The 26,808-nt window shown below is 49.0% G+C and overlaps 1 protein-coding gene across 2 annotated transcripts in view; it reads left to right on the forward strand.

Moving 5' to 3' along the window:
• The window catches only part of Gnao1 (G protein subunit alpha o1), a 155,594-nt gene that overhangs the window by 52,650 nt on the left and 76,136 nt on the right, over positions 1-26,808 (forward strand). For both annotated transcript variants that reach the window (XM_076837740.2, XM_076837739.2), the window contains exon 3: positions 26,510-26,651. In XM_076837740.2, coding sequence (XP_076693855.1) covers positions 26,510-26,651 — 142 coding nt within the window. The remainder of the gene's footprint in view (positions 1-26,509; positions 26,652-26,808) is intronic.

The raw sequence follows: 26,808 nt of genomic DNA on the forward strand, positions 1-26,808 counted from the left end.
TAAAAGAGGGGCTGGGATTGTGGCTCAGCGGTAGAGTGCTCTCATAGCACGTGGGAGGCCTTGGGTTGGATCCTCAGCACCACATAAAAATAAATAAATAAAATAAAGATATATAAAAAAGAATAAAACTTTGATTGTTGACTAAATGAATTAAGTACTTTTTAATTACATAATAATGGTTTGTACATAAAGAACATATGACATCAATATTAAGTATAAAGAATCTTTATCAAGTTAAGTCCCCTATATGACTCTTCCCCACAGTGACAACCTCTTTAGCTGGCCATTTTTCCTCCTCTCGCCCTAGTCCAAGCCATGGTCCACGTGCCTGCTGGGGCAGCATTTGCCCAGTTCAGTTCCTCTTGGTGCTTGGCCTGTCCTGTCAGCAGAGCATGCGCTCTGGTGCTGGCCACCCCAGGCAGACCGAATCGTGCACCTTGCTGTCTCCCTGCCTTGGAGTGCACAGTTTCCTTTACCTGGAATAACCCCACCCACATGTCCCACATCTCTGCCTGTCACACCCACCTTTCCTGCTAGGCCGCAAAGTATCATGGTTTTCCCAAAGCCGCACCTGATTTCTCCAGTCAGCTGTGCTTCCTCCTCCTCTGAGCCCCTTTAAAACATGGGTGGTTTTTCTTTGCTCTTATGGTGGAGCCGACATTTTCTTACCTTTTGTGAGGGTTGGTTTTTTTCCAGGTCTTTTCTTACACACTACTTCTTGTGAACAGCTCCATGTCTTTGAATTTGTAGTACCTGGTAGAGCACCTTGTGCATAATAGATGCTCAGAATTAGAATGGATTGAGCAGTCCTCTTCCAAAGTCCAATTCACCTCTTCCCTGAAATTCTCTAAAAAATAAACACCCATCCCTAGAAGAGATGGGGAAATCTTAGGCAAGAACATGGTTGATGCTTGTTAAGTACCAGCTAGATGAGTAAGTATTTGCAAATTTTATAAATACTGGATACATGAATGAATTATCGATATCACTTCTTGAAAAATAACCCCCACATAATGTTATTTGGAATTGCAATCTAGGTATGTAAAGGCAAACAATTAGGATATTCAGTATGCATTTTCATACATGCAGATTGAGGGTCTCAGCTCTCAGTGTCATTTATAAAGTTTGAAGTCTCTCTGTAAGTTTCTTTGAGGAAGAGGGGTTCAATGGGAGATTTTACCTGTCCACTCTCAGTTATCAGCACCTTTAACAAAACATGCAGTGCTTTGTTTTAAATAAGGCAAAGCAAACCCTGCACAATTCTTTGAAGCAATTTTTAACAGTGCTTTTTTCTTTGTGCTCATAACAATGTTTAGAGAAATTAATATGCAAAACTTCTAGTACCCTTAGCTGTCATTTGAGGCTTCTGTGCCACCTTCTAATCATTGTCTATATGTATTGAAAGAAACTTTCATTTCTGCCCAAAATGAAATCTAAGTATTTGTTATTCGATTGTAAACATCAAGTCTGACAGACAACCTTTGTGAGCACCTACTATGCACAAGCCTTATACTGAGAACAGCAGAAGATAAAGAATAAGTTGTGCACTGAATAGTAGTTACTAGGTGCCTCCTCTGTGCCAGGAACTGGTCTGGTCCATTGATAATAGCAGCACATAAGGCAGAGCCCCATGATTCAGAACAGAGAGGCAGACATCAAACCAACAGAAAAGTAATGTCAGAGGTAGGTAGACTATGAAGAAAAGTAAATCAAAATAACAGGCTTGGGGGCTATTTTGCATCAGTATTCATTGACATCCTTTCAAAGTAACATTTAAACAGAGATTTGCAAAGACCAGGTGTGGTGGTGGTATGTGCCTATAGTCCCAGAACCACTTGAGCCCTTTGGTTTGGGGCCAGCCTGGGCAACTTAGCAAGATCCCGTCTTAAAAAAAAAAATTTAAAAAGTAAGCAAAGATTAGAAGGAAGCTGTGGGGAGATGAGAGTGTTCAAAGCAGAGGAAATAACGAATGCAAAGGCCCTGAGTTAGGCAGGTTCTTACATGTTTAAGAAAGAGGCCTATGTGGCAGTAGGGGTCAGATAGGGACATATGAGGTCAACAGAGGGAGCAGGCTAGGGTTGGGCCACACCTGAGGGCGTGGTAAGGATTTGAACCTTTATTCTGAGTGCTATGGGAACCTGTGGGAAGTACTGATCTCACCATGGAGGAAGAGTAGAAATGGGGATGTTAGGGAGCTGTCGAAGTTATTCTGGAGAGAGGCCACCAGGAGAAAGGTAGAGCAGTCAGGCTTTGGGTACATTTTGAAGGTGGGGCCAACAGGATTTTCCTTCAGCTGAATGTGGGCGTGAGAGTGGAGTTAAGGTGAATGTTTCTGGCTTGAATAACCAGTAAACTGAAGACGATGTTCACCGAGACATGAAGGAACAGGGAGGAACCCCTGTGGGGGCACCATCAGGAGTTTGGATTCTGGAGGCTGCCACCCCACTTCCTGCTGAACCTAACTGTGGCCTCAACATCTCCCAATACTGTGCTTCAGAAATTCACCCCAGAATGAAAGCTGTCCGTGCTGTCATTGACAGAAAATCCAGGAAATGTGCATCAGGGTGGGCATGCTGGAGACGAGGCTATCCCTGTGGGCTAGCACAATCCGGGAAGGCTCCAAGGGGAAAAGAGTTTGAACTGAGCTCTCATATTGTCAGGGAGACCCTGGCTGCAGGTAACAGAAAACCCAGCTCAGAATGGCTTAAGGCAGACCGGAGTTATGAACTCGTTTCAAGAAGGATAGAAAATAAACAGTCCCAAGGTTGCCCAGAAAGCTTGTCGGGGACCTACGTCTCTCGTCTTCTTCCAGCCTTGGCACCTTTAGGCATCGTGATCTTGTACATCTAAATCCGGGGGTATTAAAGGGTCCACCCTCCCCCATCCTAACCCCACTGGTAGACTTGCCCTTTCACGTCACTGGACAGATTTGGGTCCTGTGTCTCATCCTAAGCCATCACTGGTTAGGGCAGTGCAGTTACGTGATGAGCTCAGACACAGGAGGAGTTGACAGCAGATCGTAGCTGGGACTTGGCCAGCAAGGAGGAGGAGAAACATGGTGGATGGGGGACACCAGCAGTGTCTGCCCACCTTAAACAGCCAGAGGAGTTGGTGCAAGAAGTAGGAAGGGAGGGTTTCTAGGTGGGTGAAAAGCTTGCGCAGAAACACAGAAGCATGGAGGGTACCAGGCGTGTCCATTAGACACGTGGGCCGGGTTGATGAGTTATGTACAGTGTGGCAGGGAACAAAAGCCAGACAGGAACCATCGCCGCAGTCATCATTGGTGGCCTTGAATAAACAGGTCTCCAGACCAGTCCTTGCAAACCACAGACCTAGAAGGCCAGTCCATCTGAAGGGGAGAAAGTTTGAGGAATGGACACTGAGTATTCTCATAAGCAATTCTACGTGCGGGGAAAGAGGAATGTCCTCAGCTTGGGCCCTGTGTGCATGCTAGGTTTAGTGGGGTGACCCTTGGGGAGAAAGCAGAATGCCCGGACAGAGCTTTCTTTTGGAAAACATAGCCAGAAAGGTACTGGTTGCTGGTCATCCCTGCTTTCATTCAGATTGGGTATCAGTTGCAAATGACAGAAATCCTGTCCACATTAGATTAAATTAAAAAGAAGCATAGAAACTCTAATCACAGAAAAGGCTACCCAGAATTCCAAAGATGTCACGAGGACCTGGCGCCTCTCCTCGGTGGGCCCTGCCTTCCTCTGTGTTAACTTCACTCTCAGCCAAGCTCACCGCTGAGGACAAGGACACCAGCCTTAACCTCAGGCCACTTGGCCTCAGCTTCAAATTCCCATGCAAAGTATGAGTGTCTTTACTGGACGCCCCAGAATGTCTTTACACTGCCTCTCACTGATTCTATCTGGCTCGCATTCCCACCCTGAACCACCTCTGAGGGGTGCAGCATGCTGACGCAAACCCCACCTTGAGGACATCAGTGTTGGTCAAGACTGGGGAAGAGCGGTCTCTAGACAAGGGGCTGGCAGACAGGTGAAAGAATGGGCACTCGGTAATCCAAGCTGCAAACAGCCAATCCCAGATTCTACCTCCCAGTCTGAGAAACATCTAATGTTTTGTTTTGGCACCCACATGGGCTGTCACAGACCTATCACTAACACTCATGATGTCCCTGCAAATGCAGCTGCATGGGAATTGTGCTATTTGTGCAAGAGGAAACTGAGCATTACAGAAAGTGAATGATTTATCCATGGCTATCTAGATGGAATTGGCAGGTCTGGCTTGAACCTAGAATGACTTCAGCTCCCCAGTCTAGTCAGTGTTCTTGCCTACTTTGCCAGCAAAACTGCCCAGTACATCTGACTCACAGAGATTCTGCAATATTTGAAGAGAGAAGTTCTTAAAACTGCACATGAAATCAAGTTGAAGAGTCAGCTCAAGGAGTCACCATCACTTGAAGGCTTGCGATATGTAAATGGTAAAATAAAGAACATCATTAAGCTCAAGGGCATGTTTTAATAACAGTTAATTAACTTTCACAAGATAGTTGGCAAATATTTTCCCTTTCTGCCGAGCTGGGTCCTAGGAAGGTTTGTAATACAGAGCCCCAGGTGGTCAAGTGCGAGTTAGATTTTCCTAACAGCCTCCTTTATAAAGAAGAGTTTGCCTGCAGGAGAATCTGCCTGCGCAGCTCACCTTGCCAATCCTCACCGCTGTCAGCTAATGGTCTTGCACATCGGCTGACAGGGTTTTATCTGTTCTAAAGGTTGCACTCCATAGCTTCTCCCAGTACCTGTACCAGTGTCCATCACCCCCTGCTCAAATGCCCCATTCATCCTGATCCCCAACTCCAATCTAGGCAGGCCGCCATTTTTTTCTGGTAAACAAGTAGCTCCGGAGTGGACCCTAAAGTACCTGCTAAGTTTATAGGTATATATAAGTATCTTTTCTGGGACCCAAACAAAACCAGAGGCTTCCAGTCCTCTGAGGCCCTTCCAGTCCTCTGTGGGCAACAGACTTGTTTGAGATGGCGGGGGTGGGGGAGAACATAACGGGCAGAAGTGATAGGAAGCATGAGAGACCCCCTCCCAGCCTCAAAAAGGACCACACAGAGAAAGGTAGAAGGAATTCTCCATCAGCCAGAAATGTGTGTCATGACTCACTGAGAACGTGTCTGCAGGTACAGGTAAATGATAGGTGGTATCCTGTGTCCCCTCGGTTACTAGTTTGGGATGGCAGAGCAACATTGCAGCCAGAAGGGAACAGCCTCTGTGAGGCCAGGCCTTCTGACTACAAGTCCCCAAGGCTGGAACCCTGACGCCAGGCTACTTGGATGAGGGAGTACGGTGTGTACTATTGCTCTGGCCAGCCTCTGCCTGGCACTAGGCTGCAAGGAGAGAGGGCCGTCCCAAGTCCAGAGGAAGTGGACTTCCCAGTCAGGAGGGGCTCAGCTCCCCCACCTCTCGCCTGAGGGGCCTTGAGCGAGTGACGTGATCTCCCTTAGCTCCACTCCATTCTCTCAAAGGCTACCTTCCCCAGGATGGGTTGAGGAAGACAGGAGGTGACCTCTGGCACGCTTGTTCCTTGGCGTGCTCACATGGTGAGGCTGCTCGCCTCTCCCACCCAAGGCCTCCTGGGTGCCAGCCCTCTCTGCGCATTTGCATCCTTGCTGAGTTTTCCCACGAGGGCCAGCTCATCCACACACCTTCACCAGGAAGACCCAGAGGACTCACAGGTGCCCTCATGTCCTTCCTTTGGCCACAGCCCAGTTCAGTCCTGCTGTCCTGCTTCACGTACCCTGTCCTCAAAATGGAAAGACAACCTGTTGCATCCAAGTCACCCCAAGGAGGTGCCGTACTGGAGCAGATCCTGAGGCTGCAGTCGGACTTAGGGCCAGGGCTTATGTCCTGCCAGGAGTTCTGCTAGAGAATTGCTCTCACCTGACCTCTGAGTGTCTGACTAGATAGCAGCAGCCATCTCTGGAGCCAAGCATTTGAGCAGGGAACAGCCTCAGCCCCTCTGGTCTGGTCTCTCTCAGAGAGACTCTCTACAGGACTGGGTCTGGTGCCAGGACCCCTCACCCCCATTCCTCCATCTCACCCACAGCACCATGTGACTTATCCTGCCACTTTGTCTTATCACAAAGATTAGCAGGAAGGAAGGCTGGGAGGTGGAGTCAGAAGATGAGGACTGGCGTGGCTGCTTGCTGGCAGGTGACCTTGAGCAAGTGACATCCTTTTCAGACTTGTGCTTTATTGCCTGGAAGATGGAGAGAAGAGAGTAGCTGCCCTTTCTCCATGCTAGGGTGTGTGCTGATGACTAAGATAACCAAAACACAATGCCTGGCTGCTTGGGAAGCTTCTAAAGCAAGCCAGAAGTGAATCTGAGAAATGAAAATGTTTGACAGCCCAGAGGGCAGGTGTTGGCCATTGGGTGTTAGGGGTTAAAAGCAGGTGCTTGCTCTGGACCACCCTGCTATGTCAAGGCCGAGCTGTATGCCACCCTGCTGGGTCCTCTCAGGCTCAGTCCCAGTAGGGGGTATGTGGACCTGGACAGGCAAGCTCTGACCCGAAGGCTGCAAGCTTCTGTGGAAGCAGGGGGAGTGATGTGTGGGTAGCTGTGAGAGAGAGAGGAACCCGACCTTGAGCCTCCACCTCCTCCCCAGGATAGGGTGGGAGGGAGATGTCCGCTCTCCTGGGATCGGACTTCCAACTAAAGATAATATGATGAAATTCTAATTAAAAATTGTATTACATTCTCATCACATGGGGGCATTTTTATAATGCCAAATGTTCCATTCAAGAATATGCCTTCAAATTTGTTTTTATAACCTTCAGTATAATTTCTTTTGAGGTATAACACACCTATTAAAAACACAAAAATACTAATGTAGAGCCTGAAGGAGATCCACAAAGTGATCACATCTGGGTATTCAGTGTGCCCCATCAAGAAGGAACATGACCCATGTTCTTTCTTCTTACCCATCCACCCCTTCGCGCATTTGCACACACACCTAGTAAAACCACCAGCCTGGCCTCCAAGCAGAGACCGGTTGGTTTGACTTGTTTTGGTATTGTATATAAATGAACCTTGCCCTGTATGTCTTGTCTTTGTCTTATCTCAGTGTTTTCTTGACCCACCCTGTCGCACATGTTTGCAGCTGTCTCTTCTCCTTGCTGTGTAGTATTCCACTGTGTGACTAAACAGTTCTCCTCATTCCTTCTCCAAGGAATCCATGGGTATTAAGTGACTTCAGGTTTTGAGCTTTCACCACAAGCACTGCTAGCAACATTCTTATGCGTGGCCTTGGGGAAATATGCACCCATTTCCCTTGGGCTTATACCTAAGGATGGAACTGATGGACACTACAGAGTTTTCATTTTCTTCATTGTAGATTTTGTAAGTTTTGTGTATAATTTCTCCCTAGATATTTATATGTTTTATAGATGGAATACTTTATTTTTTAGATTCTTTTAAGATTAACTTGTAATCAACTAAATATATATGATGTATATTTATCATGTATATATATTTATCATGTGATGTTTTGAAATATATGCATTGCGGAGTACTAAAAATACTTAACAATTTTAATATTCTTACTGCTAAGGAAAACAACTGTTGGTAGACTTTTGAATAGTTATATTGGATCCAGCCCTTTATCAATTCACTTATTAATTGTATTAAAAATTTTTTAAATAATAGTTACCTTAGGTTTTTGGTCCAATATCATCAAAATGTTATTTTATATTTCATTTTACAACATTGATGCCGTGCCCTTCCCTTACTATGCTAGTTTTAGTAGATTGTGATAAAGAATAATAATGATCACTCTCATCCTTGTCTAGATTATAAGTGAAATAGTTTTAGAATATCACTGTTTACAGCATATTTTCTGTTGAGTTTTGGTAAATCATTTTTATTTTGTATAAGTAATTAACTTCTATTTCTGGCTTTTAATTAGATATGGACCTTTTAGTTTTCATTTTTATTAGTCGTATTATTATTTATACACATTAAGGGATTTAGTGTGATATTTCCGTACTGCACTGGACCACCCTACTAGTGTGCAGGGATGAATCTCCACCCCCACACCCCCAGAAATCATCTAAATCTTACCAAGCACCTTGTCAGCCTCTCAGTGTGATCCTCTGGCTTCCCCCTTTGTGGTTGTCATGGGTTAATACTACTGAACTACTTCACATTCCTAGAATGAACAAATTTAGTTATAACATTTTCTTTTCATACTTGACTAGATTCAATTTAAGAATTTTTTTTAAAAAAATAAAATTTGCAGCAGTTTAATTAATAAGAATCATAATTTCTTTCATATGCTCTCTTCCTCAGGTTTTGGTAATTGAAGTTATTGTGATTTCATAGCATTCATTGGGAAGCTCTCCATCTTTTAGTATGATGCAGACTTGTCAAGTAATATTGGAATTATCTGTCACTTAAAATTAGTAAAAGCCACTCGGTCTCTCTGGTTCTAATGCCACTTTCAATCGTAGGTCTTTGGTCCCCTGTGCAGTTTTTTTCTTGGCACTTTGTCTTCTAGTGCTCCTCTGTGGAGTCAGTTTGGGCAGTTCATGTATCAGATCTTCAGGTTTGTGGCCATACATAGGAGGTCTGAGTGCAATGTACTTTGATGATTCTGTTTCTCTCTTCTGAGGCTGTGGCTCCGTCTCTCATCTTGTTCCCAACCTTTTAATGTTTGCTCTTTTTTCCTTGGCCAACCTTAGTAAGATTTATCTTAGTTTAGTTTTTGGCAATTATGTATACTTTCTGCTAGTTTCCTATTTTTAAATCTCATTAATTTCAGCTTTTAATCATATTAATTTACAATTATAGGCTGTTATAGTTTGTTCTTTTTGTAATTTCTTAAGACGACCAAATTATACTTGTTATATTGTGTGCACATATGAATATGTAAAAACAAATCCCACCAGTACATACAACTATAATACACCAATAAAAATGTGGAGAACTTACAACTAAAAAAGGGGAGGGGCAAGTTCCTTTATTTTTCATATTTTTCTTTAATCATAGAGGCTTTGCATTTCTTCTAAAGATGACTGCTCCATTTCATGAGAATTGATATGTAATGCTCTCTCTTTAACTGCTTTCTAGATAGTTTGTAATTTTCCTTTAGATTTCCTCTTTAATCCTAGATTTATCTAGAAGTGAGTTTCTTGATTTCTAAGTAAATGCTTTTCTTTTTCTCTTGCTTTCTTTTCATTTTTTGTCCTTCATTCATTCTTTCCTTCTTTCTTTTTGTGGTGCTGGGTATCACACCCAGGACCTTGTGCAGGCTAGGCAGGGGCTTCTCACCATTTTTTTAAAAAAAAAAAACTTTAATTTTATTGATTGTGGTCTGCAAAAGCTTTTCTCTATGAAGTTTGTTAGGATTTATCTCTGATCCAATACATGGTCAATTTTTGTAAAAGGTCCAGGTCCCTAAAAGTATTCTGTATTAGGACTGTAAGGCCCTACATACGTCTCATAATTCAAACTGTTATATTATTCATGTTCTCTCTTATTTAATTTCTGCCTATAAGATACATCCATTTCTGAAATAGATATCTTTGAAGTTTTGCAGTAGTATTTTATCTCGTGTCTAATAATACATGCTTTATATATTTTTACCTCCTTTACATAATGTGATCCTATTTCTGATGATTGTAACTTCTTCACAAAATGCTCCTTTTGTCATTGCAAATGTCTGTATTTGTCCTCTGCAGTGTTAATTTCCCCTTAGCTAATTAACTTGGACACTCTGCTCTCCTTCTGTTTGCATTTGCCTCGTGTCTGTTTGGCTACCCATTTTTATTTTCAACATTTCTCTATTCCTTTATTTTAACTATTCTTCTTATGAACATCATGTACCTGAGACTGGGATTTTGTTTTAGTTTTTTAACCCCATCTGACATCTTCTGTTTTTAATGAGAAATTTTGTCCATTAATCGATGTACTTGACCCCATTCCTTCACCTCGTGGCATGTTTGCAACCTCCTCCTGCCATGATTCCTCTTACCCTGATCATGCTGGTTTGATGTAGTCACCTTGCATTTCATTTTTTCCCTAATGTTAATTTGAAAGATCTCTACTTTTCCATTTAATTAAAGGTTACATTGTTTTTCCCTTAATTCATATTTAAATACATATTTCTCTACAGTTATTTGAAAACAAGATAACACAGAGTAGCTATTTCCCCCTCTTTCAGTTCTGATTATGTCAGGTAGAAAATCTTGAGTTCAGGGTTACTATCAGTAACTGACACCTCTTATAACTTAAATTCCCTTTAACAAGAGAACAGTTGCCTTGCTGAATCTTCATAGGCAATAATATTTGCTGTGGTGTGGCTGATGTGCCTAGAGGGTGGAGAAGCCAGGGATCAGTGAGGGACTAGGATATCCTGCAGTGCCTCGGGCATATCTGAGTGGAGGTGTTGAGCCAGCCACGACCTGACCCTGGGTGCTCCAGTGTCTGGAGACTGGACTCCTTCCTCACTACCAATCAGTGCCAAAGGTGCCTGTCCCTTGTCGGCCAAGCGCATCTGCACCGGCTAGCTCAAGAGGTTTGCTTCCCATTGCCTCTGGGCCACTTCTCAGCAGCCACAGCCACGTGATTGTCATTAGTGCCCATGTGTCTGACCAGGCAGCACTTTAGTGCAGACATGGGCCGTGGCCAACCTCCTGCTGGGTTGTCTTCTAGCCAGCCAGGCACCTGCTCAGGTCCTGGGGGCGTAAGCTGTCCTCCAGAGAGGCTATACAGCAAGAAGGAAGCAAGCCAGACCTGCTTCACGAATCTGAACGTGGTTCATGGGTCAGTGGATCTGTCATTCCCAGGTACTGCCCATGTTTGTTAGGATAAAAGACGTTGATCTGCCGTTAGTTTACCCTTTTCCTTCCTACCACAGTGCAGAAAACATTTCCTCTGCCAGGAACATGGGCCAGTGCCTTTCACTGGCTCTGTGTGGAGATCACAATGTCAACAGGGCCAGCAGGCTGAGGGCTTGGTCTGGAGAGCCCTGGCATGGCCCACAGCAGGCAGCCAAACGCAGGCCTCACCCAAGAAACCGGTCAGTGTGACCAGTTTTTCAGGAGAAGCCTGAAAATTCTTCGGATTTATGAATGTTTGCTTAAGAAGAAAAAGACTCAGAACCATTGCAGACCAAATGAAGCACATCTCTGGCTCACATCTGCCAGTTTATGTGACAGTAAGCCATTTATACTTCCTCCTGTCACTGTAAAACGGTCACTTCCAGGGCTGTCAAGGTGGAGGCAGAGGGGCTTCCACTTCAGCCTCAGTGCCCAGTTCTGCTGCCCTTCGTTCTGAGATGTTGGCCAAGAAGTTGGTTAGCCTCCCTAAGACTCTGTTTCCATGTCTGTAGAATGGGGATAACAAGGTACTTATTCCTTAGTTTTCCTGTAAGGAGTAGATGAAGAAATACATGTAAATGCCTAGCACACAGTTGTGTGTAGTTAGTAGGAGCTGTTATTGTCATTCAGTAAGTGTGGAAGTGCCTGGGAGACCTACAGGAGCGCTGGGTCATGGCGCCTCAGCAGGAGTGGGAAGCCCCTCACCATGTTTCCACAGCAGTGGGGGGAGCAGGGCAGGACCACCGATGGTCTCACTCTGCCTTCTCACGTTCACTTTGTTCCTAAATATGAGGGTGGAGTGGGTATTCCTGAAATCCCGGGATTCACCCTTCAGGAAGAGCCAGTGTAGAGTCCCCTGTAGTGTCCCCATGGGCCCACAGGCTGATGGACCCTGATACATCTTCTGGATGGATGGCCCTTGCCTTTCACTGAGTCCCCCAGAATCAAGGGGTGCCCAGGAGACAGAGTTTCCTTCACTTCCTTTGCAAGAGGCAAGGCACTGGGCCTTCCATGGCCGGCAAGTGAGCATAGGGCAAGGGGAAAGATTGGTGAAACGCTGGACAGCCTGTGCAGCTCTGGCCTCAGGAGCCCTGCTGATGCTTCCCATTGGGCTGTGGGCATCTCCGCCAAATCCTCTCCTTTGTTCTAGGTAGAAAATGCCATCAGGTACACACTTGGCTTCAGATGGTCTGCCATCTGAGCCCCAGAGCTGGTAACAGGCCTGAAGCAACAGACTCCACACTGGGAAGCAGAGCGTGCTTCTGCATTCCTGTGGACCCTCTGAAGGGTCCCAGGGCTGGGCCATGATCAGCGGAAGTTGGCGTGTCCAAGCCAGAGCAGACAGGGCAGAGCTGGTGCAGGAGGAGCAGGCTAGCTTTAGAGCAGGTGGCATTACTTTGGGCAGGCCCATCAGGAACCAGAGTGACACCCCTAAAATAGCACCAAGGTCCTGGCAGCCTCATCTGGAGGTGGATTCCACCACCTCGTCAGAGAGCATGATTTGCACCCATCAGAGGCAAGAACACACCTCACACTTGGAGGAATAGGGTAAATGTTTACGGAATTGAATATCATTCTTGCCTCATCCAATGATGGAAAATAGTGTTTACTCTCTACTTCATCCCTCTGTCCTTCCTGGTCCCTAACCATTCCGCGGCATTACATCCTGTTGTCTGTGTGTGTTGCAGCTTGAAGCTCAGTGGACGCAGAGGTGTCTTAGGCAATTGTCTCTACAGAGCCGGTCATGGTGATAATAAGCAAACGTGGATACGATGGCAAAAGGGCAGGACCCGGGATCTCCCAAGTCAGTCTTCAGCCATTCATTCATTGTCCCCTCCCTCATCAGCCATGTATCTGGCTCTGTGCCACTGTGGGGCTAATGGTGCTGTGAGTGGTCCAAGGAAGGGCCAGGGCAGGGCGTTTGTATGATGAGAGCTGAGCTGTGAAACTAGAAAGGTATTTGGAGACAGGAAGAGTTTACAAGGAAAGGACCAGGGTGGTGATAGAAATGTCCTGGTTGTGGGGACATAGAAGTTTTTAAATGCCTGTCCCCATCTTTTCTGGTTGGTCAGCAGTCTAGTTAGTCCAGCCCAGCCCATCTCTTTCCTCTCAATGTACTTGAGGTCATCCATGTTCCCTAGAAGTGGTGGCTGCAGGCTATCCCTGGTATGGTTGGAGCAGGGGCCTTGGGAACTCCCACGGTTACTGGGTGCGTGACCTCAGGGACCTCGTGTGTTTCTGCTGCCCAGCGTCCTCACCTTTACAGCAGAGCAGCAGTGACTCTTGCCCGGCTTCTGCCTTGGAGGGCTGCAGGAGGATCACCTGTGTGGATGTCCAGGAAGCCCTTGGCAGAGGGCCTTCACCTGCTGCTGTCAACAGCGCTGGCCCTTCCTGTGGCCCCCAGGAGCCGAGTGGCGTGTGTGGAGAGTGCCAGGGCAATAGGCGGTGTGCGCGACTTTCTTTCACTTGACCTAAACCCAAGTGACAAGGACCTGACAGAGTGGACAGATCCTCAGACTGCCAGCTGGAGAGACCTGTCCCCCTCAGACCACATGTCCCCCATGTGACAGGCTTGTCACCATTCCCCATCTGCCAGCCGCTGGGCAGCCCCTCAGCAGAGGCTGAGCGGCCATGAGGGAGGTGCCCCCGGCCTTGCTGCTGGCCTCACAGGGCTGCAACAGCACTATCACCTGAGCCCCAGGCCCTGACTGCTGACCCTGACCATGGCAAAAGTGGGCCAAGAGAGCCCTCCACAGGGTCTGCCGCACCTTCGCTGGAGTGCGCGCCATTGGCCTTGAGAGCCTGCCCGCGTGCCCCACCTGGACTTCCCCGAGAGGGAATCGATGTGGAAGCCCACAAAGGGCTGTTTGAGGCCTCCATCACTTGGGGCATGACCACACTGTCGTGGTTATTAATGAAGAGCTTCCATCTGCTCAAGGAGGCGGGAAACCCGAGAGGCCACGGTGGGGCCATTTAAATCCGCCACTCGGAACGGCATCCTTTCTGGGCCACATCCACCACCAAAGAAGAAAGACCGGCAGGGCCAGGTTTTGCTGTCTCTGTCTCTGTGTTTTTCTTGGTCTAGCAAGATAAACCCTCCCCTGGAATTCTCCCTGACTCTTTCAAAAGTTCAACAAAGGGTGACACAGAAGGACAGAAGAATGTGGCTCATATCTGTACAGTCAGAGGCTCAGGGACCTGGCTGTGTGCAGACATGACCCTCTTTGTCCAGCAAGAGTTGGTGTGGCACCAACCACTGTTTCCTCAGGGAGACGGAGTCACCCTGCAGAGCAACGTGCACTGCGACCCGCTTTTGCCAGACTTTTCCACAGGCGTTTTCCCCAGAGGGAGAGAAAGCGTGATGTCCCTGAGGAGCCGATCTGGGTGCTCTACACCTTCTGCCTGAGCTCTCCTCGGGGAGCTAAGAAGGGCACTTTTTGTTTGGGAACAAGCACACCTAGGATCTCCGCCCTCTGAGGCGGTGCTAGGAAATCCGAGCAGGGCGAATCCCTGCGTGTGCCAGGAGCCCGAACCTGGAACGGGCAATCTTTACACGCTCCTTCGTCTCTGCAGGTTGTTGGTGGTGTTATGGTGCCCTCCCTGTCCAGTCATGGGGAAGAAGGAGAAAAACAAGTCCTCATTTTAAAAGAACAGGAAGGAAAAAAAACCAGGAGCCTATGAAAAGCTTCTAAGCCACCTGGTCTGATATCTAGGAGAGAAAGAGGGGTAAAGTTCCTGACGTCTCCAGGGTCGGTGGCAGGGCTGTGGGAGCTGGTGCATCTGAGATCCCTGTGAGAGGAAGTTACCCCCAGTGGCTCAGCCGCTGTAAGGAGAAGCTGGAGTAGGTGCTGCCCATAGTGTCACAGCCCTCAGTGCCCTCAGAAGCCATGCAGTGGCCAGATACCTGCTTCAGATCAGCAAATCTATGGCTGATCCAGTGCCCTGCAGCCAAGAAACTCCCAAGGGCTGTGCAGCTTCTCTGCTGTCGTCAAGACTCCTGGTTACAAAGAACCTGCCCCAGGGTGACTAGAACATGTTGGCTTATGTAACTGGTGGCCTAGGTGAGCACTAGCTTCAGGCAGGGCTGGATCCAGGTATGTATTTCACTGCTGATCAGATCTGAGCTTAGGCTAGGAGGCAGAGAGTCCTCAGAGTTCAAGGAATGATGTTTCCCTAAAGGATTCTGTCTCCTAAGGAGGGGAGAACAGAAGCTGGCCAAGCAAGAGCAGATGTCCACTCCAGCCCTCATTTGCCATTTACAAAGTGCGTCCTCACTTACAGGCCTGTTCTGCAGTGAGTCACCACCACGCCCCACAGCGAGTAGTGAGGGAGCTGGGAGGAACCCAGATGGGAGCCCTCCCACAGGCTGTCAGAGCCCCACCTGGTCTGCTTGGATGACAGAGCCTTTTGGATGTGTCAGAAAGGAAGATGTTCTAGACGACTTGGGTTTGCAAAAGCCTCGTCTGTGAGCTCTCAGCCAAAGACAGCAGGCTCCAGTGATCTTGTCCGTGGTTCAAGAGAACCATCCGGGGGTAATGAGCAGGGAACACACATAATGAACGAGCATTTCACAGACAGTGGGACAGGAAGGTGTTCCCCCAAAGACTGAACAAAATGAGCAGAGCCCTGGAGCCTCAGTTGTGCGTTCTCCACAGAACACAATAAAAAAGCTGTGTCCACTGCCCTGATGGATAACATTGTTCTTATTAAACACCGTGTCCTACTAAAAATACTTCACTTCATTATGTCAGCAGAAGAAGAAAGGGCAATCCAGCAGCTGCCCTAATCCAGCAGATGGGAACCAGAAATGTTACTTAGATCTAGGCAGTAACATTGACATTGAACCAATTTGCCTCACTCACAGGCTTTTACTGTGTTTAACGAAAGCTCACGTCTTTATGAAAGGTGTTGTAACAAAGGCTCAGAATCCGTAAAGCTCTCTGTCCTGTCTTTGCAATATTCTGGGTTTTCCCAGAGGTAAGCTGGAGGGGGCTGAATCACCACTGTCCATCCCGACCCTACCAAACCCTATGGGAGCCAAGATGTTAGGGTTAAGGGGCACGCATGGGGCATGCCAGTAGGGAAGGGAGGGAGTCTAGTGCATGTCCTGAGAAAAAGGAGCACAGATGCAGGGCCCTGGGGCAAGACAGCTCAGCACCCAAGGGATGGCAGTGGCAGTCAGGATGCCATGTGGAGGGGCAGGAGAGATGCTGTCCATGCCAGCTTTCAACTGAAAGGCTCCGACCTTCCCAGGGAGGAGTAAGTCAGACGTGGAATCATCATCTTAGAGCGGAAGGCTTCCTGAGCTGGTTACACTCAGCCTTCATTTAACATTTATTCATCATTCACTGTAAGTCAGGAGCTGCGGTCAGTAAGCACGACAGACAGGTCCCTGCCCTCATGGAGCTCGCGCTGCTACGTGGGGAAAGATAGGTAGAGGTAGAGATGGAGCGTCACCGCGGGATACGTTATGAAGGAAGATGGGAGGAGCGCAGACAGCGAACAATGCAGGGGTCCAAGGAGGTAACTGGAGCAGAGCCGCAATACGTGAGGTATGCAGGTCTCTAGTCAGAGCCCTTCTGTCTTTTATCCTCCAAGAACCCCCTTGATGATTTGCCCCTGAGGGTCTCCATGTTTTGTGAACTGTTACATCCCCAAAGGCTGCATTCGGCAATGACATGGGAGGTTGATCAACCCAACCAGAAGCCAGCGCCTGACCTGTCTGAGAGACTGGGCAGTACACAGAGGAAACGAGTCAGAGTCCCAGTGCCTTGTCACTAGGCAGAGCCAAGACTAGACCTCAGGTGTCCTGAATGACAAAATTGGGGTGTAAGCTACCATAGCAAATGGCAGAGTTTCCTAACATGCAGGCCAGGGAAGGACCCGTGGGTCGAATGTGAGGGTAGGTGAGGTGCAAGGAGGCCCGAGGTGTCCCTCCAGGAAGCAGCAGAGCTGCCTGGGACTAGTTCATCCAACAGCAAGGTGCAGCCCCAGGCGGAGACCAGCAGCGCTGGCCCGAGAAGGGCTACTTCTGCCCGCTGCACCTGGGTGGCAGTGTTAGTTAATGGCCAGTTTACATAGGAGCCTGGGTCTTCAGCGCCCAAGTCCAAGGCTGGGGGCACCTGGGTGCAGCCATGCCGTACCACCGAGAACAAAGGCAGCAGAGCTATGGCAGGAGAGCTCTGAGTGCCCACGCCAGGACGAGGCCGGTAGCCAACCCGCACCCATGCACCCCCACCTCGGGGAGCCCGGAAGGGGCAGGGTCCACGCTGTTTCCAGATAATGACAGCAGAGGTTCTGTACTGATCACAAGCTTCAGCTTTGTCCCTGGCTCTGTCTGGTGACAATTGGCAGCTGACATCTTTGCTTCTGGCCAGAGTTACTCCTTATTAAAAATGACATCTTTATAATAGATTTCTGCAAGTCACTGGCAATAGGACATACTCTCATTTTGTACCCGTCCTTTCCCTGGAGAACTGATTTGCCTGTTACTATTATTTTAGAATTCTTTGCAATATACTCTCATATTCTGTATGTATTCAATATTAGAATATCAAGTCTTAAATATCCCTTAATTGCTAAGGGATCTTATTTGCTTTTTAAATAATATATTTCTCATACTATGTGACTTCATCCACCATTAAACAGCAAGGTTTTAAATTAGATCTTTTTTTTTTTTTTTTTGATGGGGATTTGTTGTTGTTTGGTTTTGTCTTTTCTTTTGGGGGACTGGGGGTCAAACCCAGGGCTTCACACATGCAAGGCAAGTGCTTCACCACTGAGCCTCAGCTCACCTGGGTCTTCCTTTCCAGGAGCCAAGGACACCACTTGGGCTTCACACTGAGGCCCAGGGACCAGAACCGGTGCCTTGTTCCATCCAGGCACCTTGCCTCTGCCCCCTTGGGGAAGCAGAATACAGTGGGCAGCCCCCCAAAGTCTGTCGGGGGGGTGCTGTAGGTACAGATGTCCAGTGGAAGGGCTCTGGTTGAGTGACTGGCAGTGCATTCAGAGGGTGGGACACCCCACCACCAGCGAAGACCGCAGGGTGCTGCGGCGCCACGGCAGGGACTTCACCCCAAGTCTCCTCTGGCCAGGCTGGACTGAGTCTGGTGCCCCTGCTCTGTGCTCCTTCCAGCCCCGTGCTGGACTGCGGCTCCATAGGGCAGGCAGCACTGAGTGCCTGGCATAAAGACACCTCGGAAACAATTATTGAAATGACCACTGAGTTCAGTGTCCAACAGTCTATGTACAGGGTGTCTTCACTTCAGGAAAACTGTGTGCATGGGGACTCCCAGGGAGGAAGACGGAAGGTCCACCACCGTGTGGACAGCCGTTCCCCCAGGTAGTGGGAGGACAGCTGAGGCTGTTCTTTTGCTTAGGTGTGTGGGTTGGAATCTGTAAGTGTCCTGAGAAAAAGCCTTTCAGTCAGGAATGGAGAAGCCAGGGAAAGAGGAGGGAAAGCTGCCACTTCCAAGTGGCTCCCTGTTGCTGGGTGGAGTGGCACGCCTGTAATCCCAGTGACCCGGCAGGCTGAGGCAGGAGGATCACAAGTTCGAGGCCAGCCTGGGCAATTTAGCAAGCCCCAATCTCAAAAACGCAAAAAAGGCTGCAAGTGTAGCTCAAGTGGTAGAGCGTCCCTGGTTTGATTCCCAGTACCACAAATTAATTAATTTAATTAAAGATAAATTAAATTTATTTTTTAGTAAATCCATGGTTAGAGCAGAACCACTGGCGGGAGTCAGGATGGTTTGGGAGGTACACAGATGATTTTCTTTTAACAGGTGAGCATTTTGTTTTAATAACGTAGTTTAGACAAAACTTTGTGACTGGGCCCCTGCTGCCCTTTGACCTTGTCCCCCCACTGTCTTTTACACTTACTCCATTCCAGCCCATAGGCTCTTCAACATTCCACCAACACACAAGGTGCCCCAGGACCTTTTCACTTGCTGTCCTCTCTACCTGAAATATTCTTTCTCACATATGCAAGGTTCACTTTTCATCATTTAGGCCTCAACATGTCACCTCCTGGCTTCTAACTCTCCCCTTCCCTGTGTCAGTGTGTACCTATTTTGTGTTTACTGCCCTATAATATTCATTTGTTTGGCTACTTCTTTCTTTTCCACCTTCTCCTCTTAGACTGTGAGGGCAGCAGCTGTGTCTTCCCTGTTTTCTATGGTTTCCTGGTTCTTTATGAATTGCTCCAGGCACATAGTCCTTCTCTTGGATGAGAGGGAGGGAGCCCTAGAGGGGGCTTGACAGAGGCAGTGACCTTGGGCTGTCCCTGGCTCTGCCATTGGAGGAATCTGCCTTTATTCCTGAGAAGAACAAACCTTCTGACCTCCCCTCAGGGGCCTCAGGTCTCAGAGCCTCTGCTCTCCTAGGATTCTGGAGAGTCCGAAATCAAGGCCCCTGCAGAGAATTGCTTTGCTAAACACATGTCTTTCCTCTGCCCAGCTGCAGTCTCCGAGCCAGTTATTTACCCTCTGGCTCCCAGGAGTCCATTCAGTTGGGTCCAAGCACTGCGGTACCTGGTAGGAGGGGCCCAGGAGGCTTGGGAAACAAGACTAGTGGCCTACCCTGATGAATTGGTGGCACTGTTGGGCCCAACTGTGTGCCAGGCCCTCCTCACACATTTTTTTAATGCTCCCAAGGGTAGCAGACTCATTGTGCCCATTTTATAGAGGAGAGACCTGCAGCTGGAGAGGTTGGTGACTTGACTGTAGTCCCTACGGTTAGTGAGTGAGAGTCAGGTGCATCCAGTGTTGCACAAGTGCTCAGTATATATGGATGGATGGGTGGATGGGTGGATGGAGGGTGGGTGGATGGGTGGATGGGTGGGTAGATGGACATATGGGTGGAGAGTGAGAGCTCACTGAGTGAGTTACAGCTCTGGGCAGCTCATTCCCACCACTGACCCTCCCCTTACCCTGCCCACACCTTGTACCTGTGGACCCTGCAGACCTCTCGCTCAGTTCCCACTCTTGGTGGTGGCTGAGTTGGGGAACCAGCCTGCCTGCAGGTCACACCCCACCAGCCAGGATGTTTCCTTCCAGTTAAAGGAAATACAAGAACATTGGCAGTGGGGGCTCCAACAAGGAGAGAAACAGGGAGAGGGCTTGGGCAGGGCCATCTGCCCTGTCGCTGCCTCCCTGCTGCTGTGCCCACCTCCATGATGGACTGCTGCTTCCTGCCTCCCCCCGCCCAGCCTGGCTGGTGTTCATGCTATCTTCCTCATTGTACTACTTGCTCTCCGCACCTGCTCCTTGAAAACCACCAGGAATGTCCTCAGGAGAGCAGGACACCCGCACCAGAGCTGCCACCTGCCGGCAAGCACACTGCCTTGGGTCACCTTGCACACATTGCCCCCAGACCAGCCAGGGGTGGAAGACTCAGGAGACCCCACCTTTGCACGGGCCCTTTCCAGTGGGCAGCACCCCACTCCCTGCCAGCCAGAGTCTTCTCAGTGTCCATGCTGCTTCCTGAGAGCCGGGCTGCCCTGTTACCCATGATGGCTGAAATAGTCACTGGAGAAATGACTTAGTCAACTTCTGTGCCCCCACTAGAATGCAAGAGTCACAAGGTTGGGGACTGTCGGTTCACTCTCGTATCCCCAGCTCTTAATTCGTGTGCCTGGCACATAGGTGTCTGGATAATAGGTGAGAAATTAATTGGGGAATGAAGGAACGGATGAGCGAAGGGCTTACAGAACACCTCCCGGGAACCCTCAGGTCGTTGGCAGCAAGAGGCTGTGAGACAGGAGGGGGAGAGCCTTTGTTTTGCAGTTTGATGCTTCCCCCCCTCTCATTGCCCACCATGTCCTCCATACCAGGGGGCACAATGGAAAGCCCCCCTGCTCTGACACACTGACCATGTCCCTATGCACAAGTCTTGGAACTCGGCTCCCACCTGGCAGAAGGCCATGTCGGCTCTAAGCAGGAATCCTGGTACGGTTAGTGTCCAGAGAATGCCCTCTCCCTCCTCATCTCCCTTTCCCTGCTAGAGCGAGTTAACCCTTCCTCCCGCTCTCCTGGCAGGGGCAGGTCCACCCAGGGACCCACTTCACATCCTCTTCCTCCGTAGGACAGACACATGCAACTGGCTGCACTTCCTCCCGACCCCACAAGCTGAAGAGAGCAGTCACAGCAACAGCTGACCAGAGTGCACGCCCACTGAGGGCAGGCCTGCACACGCCTTCCTTCTTTGGTCCTAACCACAGCCCCGTGAGACTGGCTGCTGTTCCCATGCCCATCTCCAGGGAAAGGCAACTGAAGCGCCAAGCAGTTAGGGAAACCCCCAGCCATGCAGCTGGAAGCCCCCACCCTGTTCTGGATCGTTAAAGGGATTGTGCAGAGGACAGAGAGACCATCCCCCTGCAGGGGAGAGGGACATTTAACCCAGCCTGGAGATGAAGTCATGTGTCCCAGCAGTTTAGGGCCTGGGTGCTCCTAAAACTCCAGCAACAGAGGGAAGAACTGTGTGCGTTTGTGCCTTTGTCACAACCTCCGATTGTGATTCAGAGAAGGAGAATGGCTGCTGAGCCAGATGATTGTCCAGGGTCCCTTCCAGCTCCCAGCCTGTGGTTCTGTGACCATATAAGGCCACTGTGCCCGGGGAGTCTTCCTGCAGCCAAGTGCAGAGAGCAGAGGAAGCCCAAGTCTGGGCCTCCTGCAGGGTCCCCAAGGCAGCAAAGAGGGGTGGAGTGGGTGGGGGCGGTGTCCCTCCACCCCTGCCTGGCTCCAGGAGCGTGACTGCCACCCCCACCCCCACACTTCCACTTGAGATCTCCTCCCAGCCTCCATCCGATTTGCAGAGTCCAACTCAGCTTTTGTCCAAGTGGAGCTCTCAGGCTGCCACAGCCCCCAGTGGTCAGCCCTCCCACTCCCCGTGGTTCTGGCTCCTACTCAAAACCCCTGAGCTATGGGAGCGCAGCAGTGCAGAGCGAACGAGGCCTCACTTTGAAGCCCTGACTCTGCAGGCATCAGAAATATGGTGGCCCCGCCCCAGCACACACCTGTCCGCCTCCTTTAGTGCACACCTTGGAGGGGCAGGTCTTGTACATCTGTGTACACCTGACTTATGTCATTATGTCCCACCTGCCCCAAGCACCATGGAGAGCCCAGCCCTGTGCCAGGTAACATGGGAAGAGGGAGCAGAGGGTGACAGGCTGAAAGATAAGATAAAATTAATTACTCTACTGGGAGATAATTTCTTGTTATCAAGTTACAAAACATTTGAATCATGACTATTGGTTGTGAGTGACAGAAATGCAAATCACATTAGCTTACACAAAAATAAGAGGAAGTTATTTTGGCTCATATCACTCAAAAGTATAGAGATAGATTGGCTTCAGAAGTGGTTGGATCCAGGGGCTCAGCCCATGTGTCTGGGACTTGATCAGGTGCTGTTTCACTCAGCATCACCACCTAGAGTGCCGCAGTGTGAGAGGCCACTGACTGTTGCTAAGGCGTCTCACGGAGATGCTTTCTAAGTCCCGGCCTCTGTCACCTCCAGCTTCAGACCTGGGCTATCCCATGAGACTGAACTCCTCTGGGGTGTGTCTCCAACCCCACCCAGAGGCCACCTTTCAATCACAGTGTGGATAAGAAGGGCCCAGGGCAGAGAAAGAAGCCCTGCCCCTGCCTGCCAGTCACAAGTAGGACCTCAGGGGCTGCTCTGCCACTGACCAGCTGTGTGATCTCAGCTAAGTGGCCGGACCTCCTTGACCTGGGCTTCCTGATCTGTCAGGAGATAACAGTGATGTTTATGCCCCAGGACTGTTTTGAACAAGAGATGAGATGTATCATGTGAAGCGCTCAGCACAGAGGGTGACCCCTGTGACACGGCTGCAGGTGGGATTCTGCCAGTCGTAAACCACAAATGAAGGAGGTTGTCTTTGGAGGGTTTGTCTTTGGAATGAGAACAGTATTACTCGTCTCCGCCGCCTGTCATGTACTGAGTCCCTGCTCACGACACCTTCCTGCAGATGAGGAGAGCAAGGCTGGAGAGGCCAGAGCTTTCCCTGGGGACACACAGCTCATCGCTGGGAGAGCCAGCGTTGGCGCAGGCCCGTCTGTGGCCCAAGCTGTAACCACCCCTCTGCTGTGCCTCTCTGGAATGACATGGGGAGACAGAAAATAAAGGGGCCCTATTGATACTGTGAAGGAGATCTGCCTGGGATCAGAGCTGGGGGAAAAGAGAGGGAATGTGACATGGAAAAACACTGTGGAAGGCCTTACATTAAAAGGTGGTGTCTTCCACCGAGTGGGGGGATTACGAAGAGTATTCCTTACATCGCCCTGGACTGTCCAGGTTTTTTGGTGTTGAGTGAGTGCTTGGTACTTTGCAGTTGGGGGTGAGGGGTGTAAAATTGCCCTGAGACAGCAAGCCCTACAGCTTGAACAAATTGCAAGACTCGTAATCATGACTTGAGCATGAGTTTGAGCTTTTCCCAAATTGCATCATTTCTGCAAACCACAAATGAGCCACCATCTGACACCTGCTGGACAGTGTTCTGCCTCGTCCAGGGCGTGGTTTAAGGTGTGGTAAAGGACCACGGACTTGGACACCTGGGCTGCATTTCTGGCTCTGACACTAATCTGCTGAGGGACATCGGGGCTGTTATTCTCTCGCCTCAGTTTCGTCTTCAGTAAAATGAGCCTAATAAACACCCACCCTTCCTTCCTCACTCGGTGAATGTCGAGATCAATGAAACCAAGTGAGAAAAACGATGAGCCCAACCCAGGTGGAAGGAAATTCCCTTGGCAGCCAGGGGCCTGGGATGTAGGCAAGGCCAGCTGGTCCAGCAGCTCTGGAAGCGCGTCCCCCAGCCCTGCTCAGGTCAGCCCAGCCTCTTCGGGGAGTCGAGTGACTGTTGCCCTTCTTGTCCGTGTTGCTCTGGAGTCCATGACGTATGACCAAGGTGTCACACTGTGCTCTCAGGTCACACGCCACGTCTTTCCCGTGGGAGTCTGTGCACAGTGTACGTCCCTCCTGTCCTTTGTGCTGTTACCTAGGGTTTACGTTGGTTATGAACTAACAGGTCAGCCCTTTTCTTCTCTGCCTCTGTTGGAATAATTTCCGTTGCTGTCTTCAAGTTCACTGGTCTGCTGTGTGTCTGATCTGTTCATCTCATCCAGTGAAATTTTTATCTCAGCTATTTATTTTCATTTCTGTGTCTTCCATTTCTCTCCTGATTACATTCATGATTTCTTTTAAGAAAATTTCCTTGAAAATATTTTTAAATACATGTCTTTACATTCTTGCCCATTTCCTCACCTCTGCCACTTCTGAATTTTCCTATTGACTAATTCTTCTCATTAGGGTCACACTTTCCTGCTGCTTTGTGTATCCAGGAATGTTTTATTGGATGGTGATATCGTGACTCTCCTAGTGTTGGATTTTGTCATCCTCGTTCACCGAGCAGTGGCCTTGTTCTATCAGGCGGTTAAATTACTTGTGATTTTTTCAAAGCTTGTTTTCTAGCACTGGCAGGACAGGTCTCGGAGAGACTCTGGGGCTCATTTAGCCCTCTTACCATGGCATGAGCCTTCCGGGGTGTCTGCTGAACATGGAGGCTTTCTGAAAGGACTGTCCCAGAACCCATGCATCCCCCAGCCCCAGGGAGTGCTCAAGTGTGCGGCCCGTGTGAGCTCCAAGGCTGGCCCTTCCCCTAGCTGTTCTACCCACCAGCCAGATGCAAGGCCCACACAGCTGCCCTGGGCTCTTTCCCTCAGCACTTTTCTCTCTAACTCTCTCTGTGGCTCAGAGGGCTGCCCTGCTGTACTTCTGCTCCTTCCCCGTGCTGTGACGCCTCCCAGCAATCGCAGGACTCAGGGGGATCACAGCCCCACACTGCCTATTCTCTGGTTTCGAATGTTCTGTCCAGTTTCCCATTTGTGTACCATGGGAGCTAGCAATTCCCTGTGAGGTCTCTCAGGATAGGGCACCTGTGAGCTGGATGGGTCATACACACTCAGGAGGCCTTCGAAAAAATCAATTTAGAGCTAATCAAAGTCAAACGAATGGCTTTAGAGCCAGTTGCAGTGGTACATGCCTATAATCCCAGTGGCTTGGAAGGCTGAGGCAGGAGGATTGCAAATTCAAAGCCAGCCTCAGCAAAAGCGAGGCACTAAGCAATTCAGTGAGACGCTGTCTCTAAATAAAATACAAAATAGGGCTGGGGATGTGGTTCAGTGGTCCAGTGTGCCTGAGTTCAATCCCAAGTATCCACCCCACAAAAAAAGAAAGGCTTTAGGGTCATTTCTGGTCTGCTTCTTAGAGAAGCTCAGGATGAAAACCCACAACTCATCACCAAGTCTGATTTTACAACAGGAATCACCAGTGTATATCAACTGGTGACTGGATACAGAAAAAGTGGTATTTCCATACAAAGGAATATTATTCAGGAATAACAAGTGAACCCTGTGAACATGTGCAACATGGGTAAATCTTGAAAACAGTGCTGTGAATGAAAGAACCACTCACAAACAACCCCATAACTGTGTGGTTCAGTTTACAGCAACTGTCTAGAGTAGACAAATTTATAGAAACAGCATAGATTAGCATTGGCTGAGGATTGGGAGGGGGTTGGAGAATGATTACTGAGGGTTACTTTGGTGGCCAACAAAAATGTTCCCAAATGCCATTGCAGTGATGGTTGCCCCAACTTGTGAATAAACTAAAATGTTGCATGGAATACTTCAGATGGGTGGGTCACATGGTATGTGAATTGTATCTCCATAAAGCTGTTTTAAAAAGGATGGTTATTAACGTATTTCTGCACCAAAGGTAATGGAGGGATGGAAAGGGGCAGAGGGGAGGGCTGGGCTGTTAGGTTGGCCTGTGCACATGTCACCACAGCACTCGGCCTTGGTCCACAAAGAAGAGTCCACACAGCCCACTGGGGGACACATGTGCCAGCAGTTAGTCTTAAAATCCGTTTATTCTTTCCCCATTGCTTCAATTGGAAGAGGGCTCGTGCTGTTTCGGAATGACTTCCTCTTTCCAGCTTTCGGTCCTGTCCAGATCCTTGTCAGCAGCAAGTGCATATTGAGTGGCCCCCAGGGAACGTCATGTGTCTGAGAACTACGATGTCCCCTTTGTGGGCTCCGTGTCAGTCACTGTTACCGAGTAATGTTGACTGGGCCGTTAGAGCCCTGTGCAGGGTGGAGGAGCAGGGAGCGCCTCCTGTAGATGTCCCCATGGGTTATTTGTTGACTTAGTGGGTCATCCTGCCTCGGTCAAAAGCACTGGGAGTTTCCTCTGAAAGAAAAACTGGGTCCTTCATTTACAGACCCCTGGCAGGGATTTTCCCCAGTATGTCCGAGTGCATACCTGTCTTAAGATCCTAAGCTTTGCTTAAAATACCAGTAACTAACATGTATTGAGCACTTAGTGTTTGCTTTCCTCTTCTCAGTGCTGTCAAGTACTAGCAACCTCTTTCACTGTACTTGAGGGTTTTTTTCAATATTCTGTTTTTCAGTAATTAAGATTTTTTTCTTCATATTTTGTGGCCTTAATGCAGCAACTCAATAACTCATCATCCCAGTAGGATCCAGCCCTCACCCCACTAAACCAGGGTGTGGACGGGCTTCCCATGCCCGACGCCCTCTGCATGGCGTGAGGACAGTGTGTGATCAGGTGTGCTGTGTGTGGTTTTTCTGCAGGATCATCCATGAAGATGGCTTCTCTGGGGAGGACGTGAAGCAGTACAAGCCTGTTGTCTACAGCAACACCATTCAGTCACTGGCAGCCATCGTCCGGGCCATGGACACTTTGGGCGTCGAATATGGTGACAAGGAGAAAAAGGTAGGCATGCGCCTGAGCCCAAGGGTGCAGTGAGGAGAGGGCCTGTCTCTGGCCCTGGCACCTCCTCCTGATAATGCCAGTCTGCTTAAAGGAAGCAGAAGAGGCCGTGCTCTGTGTGGACGCTGTACAGTGGCAGTCACAACCTAAGCCATTCTGT

This window comes from Callospermophilus lateralis, chromosome 18 (genome assembly GCF_048772815.1).
Source record: "Callospermophilus lateralis isolate mCalLat2 chromosome 18, mCalLat2.hap1, whole genome shotgun sequence".
NCBI classification, from domain to species: domain Eukaryota; kingdom Metazoa; phylum Chordata; class Mammalia; order Rodentia; family Sciuridae; genus Callospermophilus; species Callospermophilus lateralis.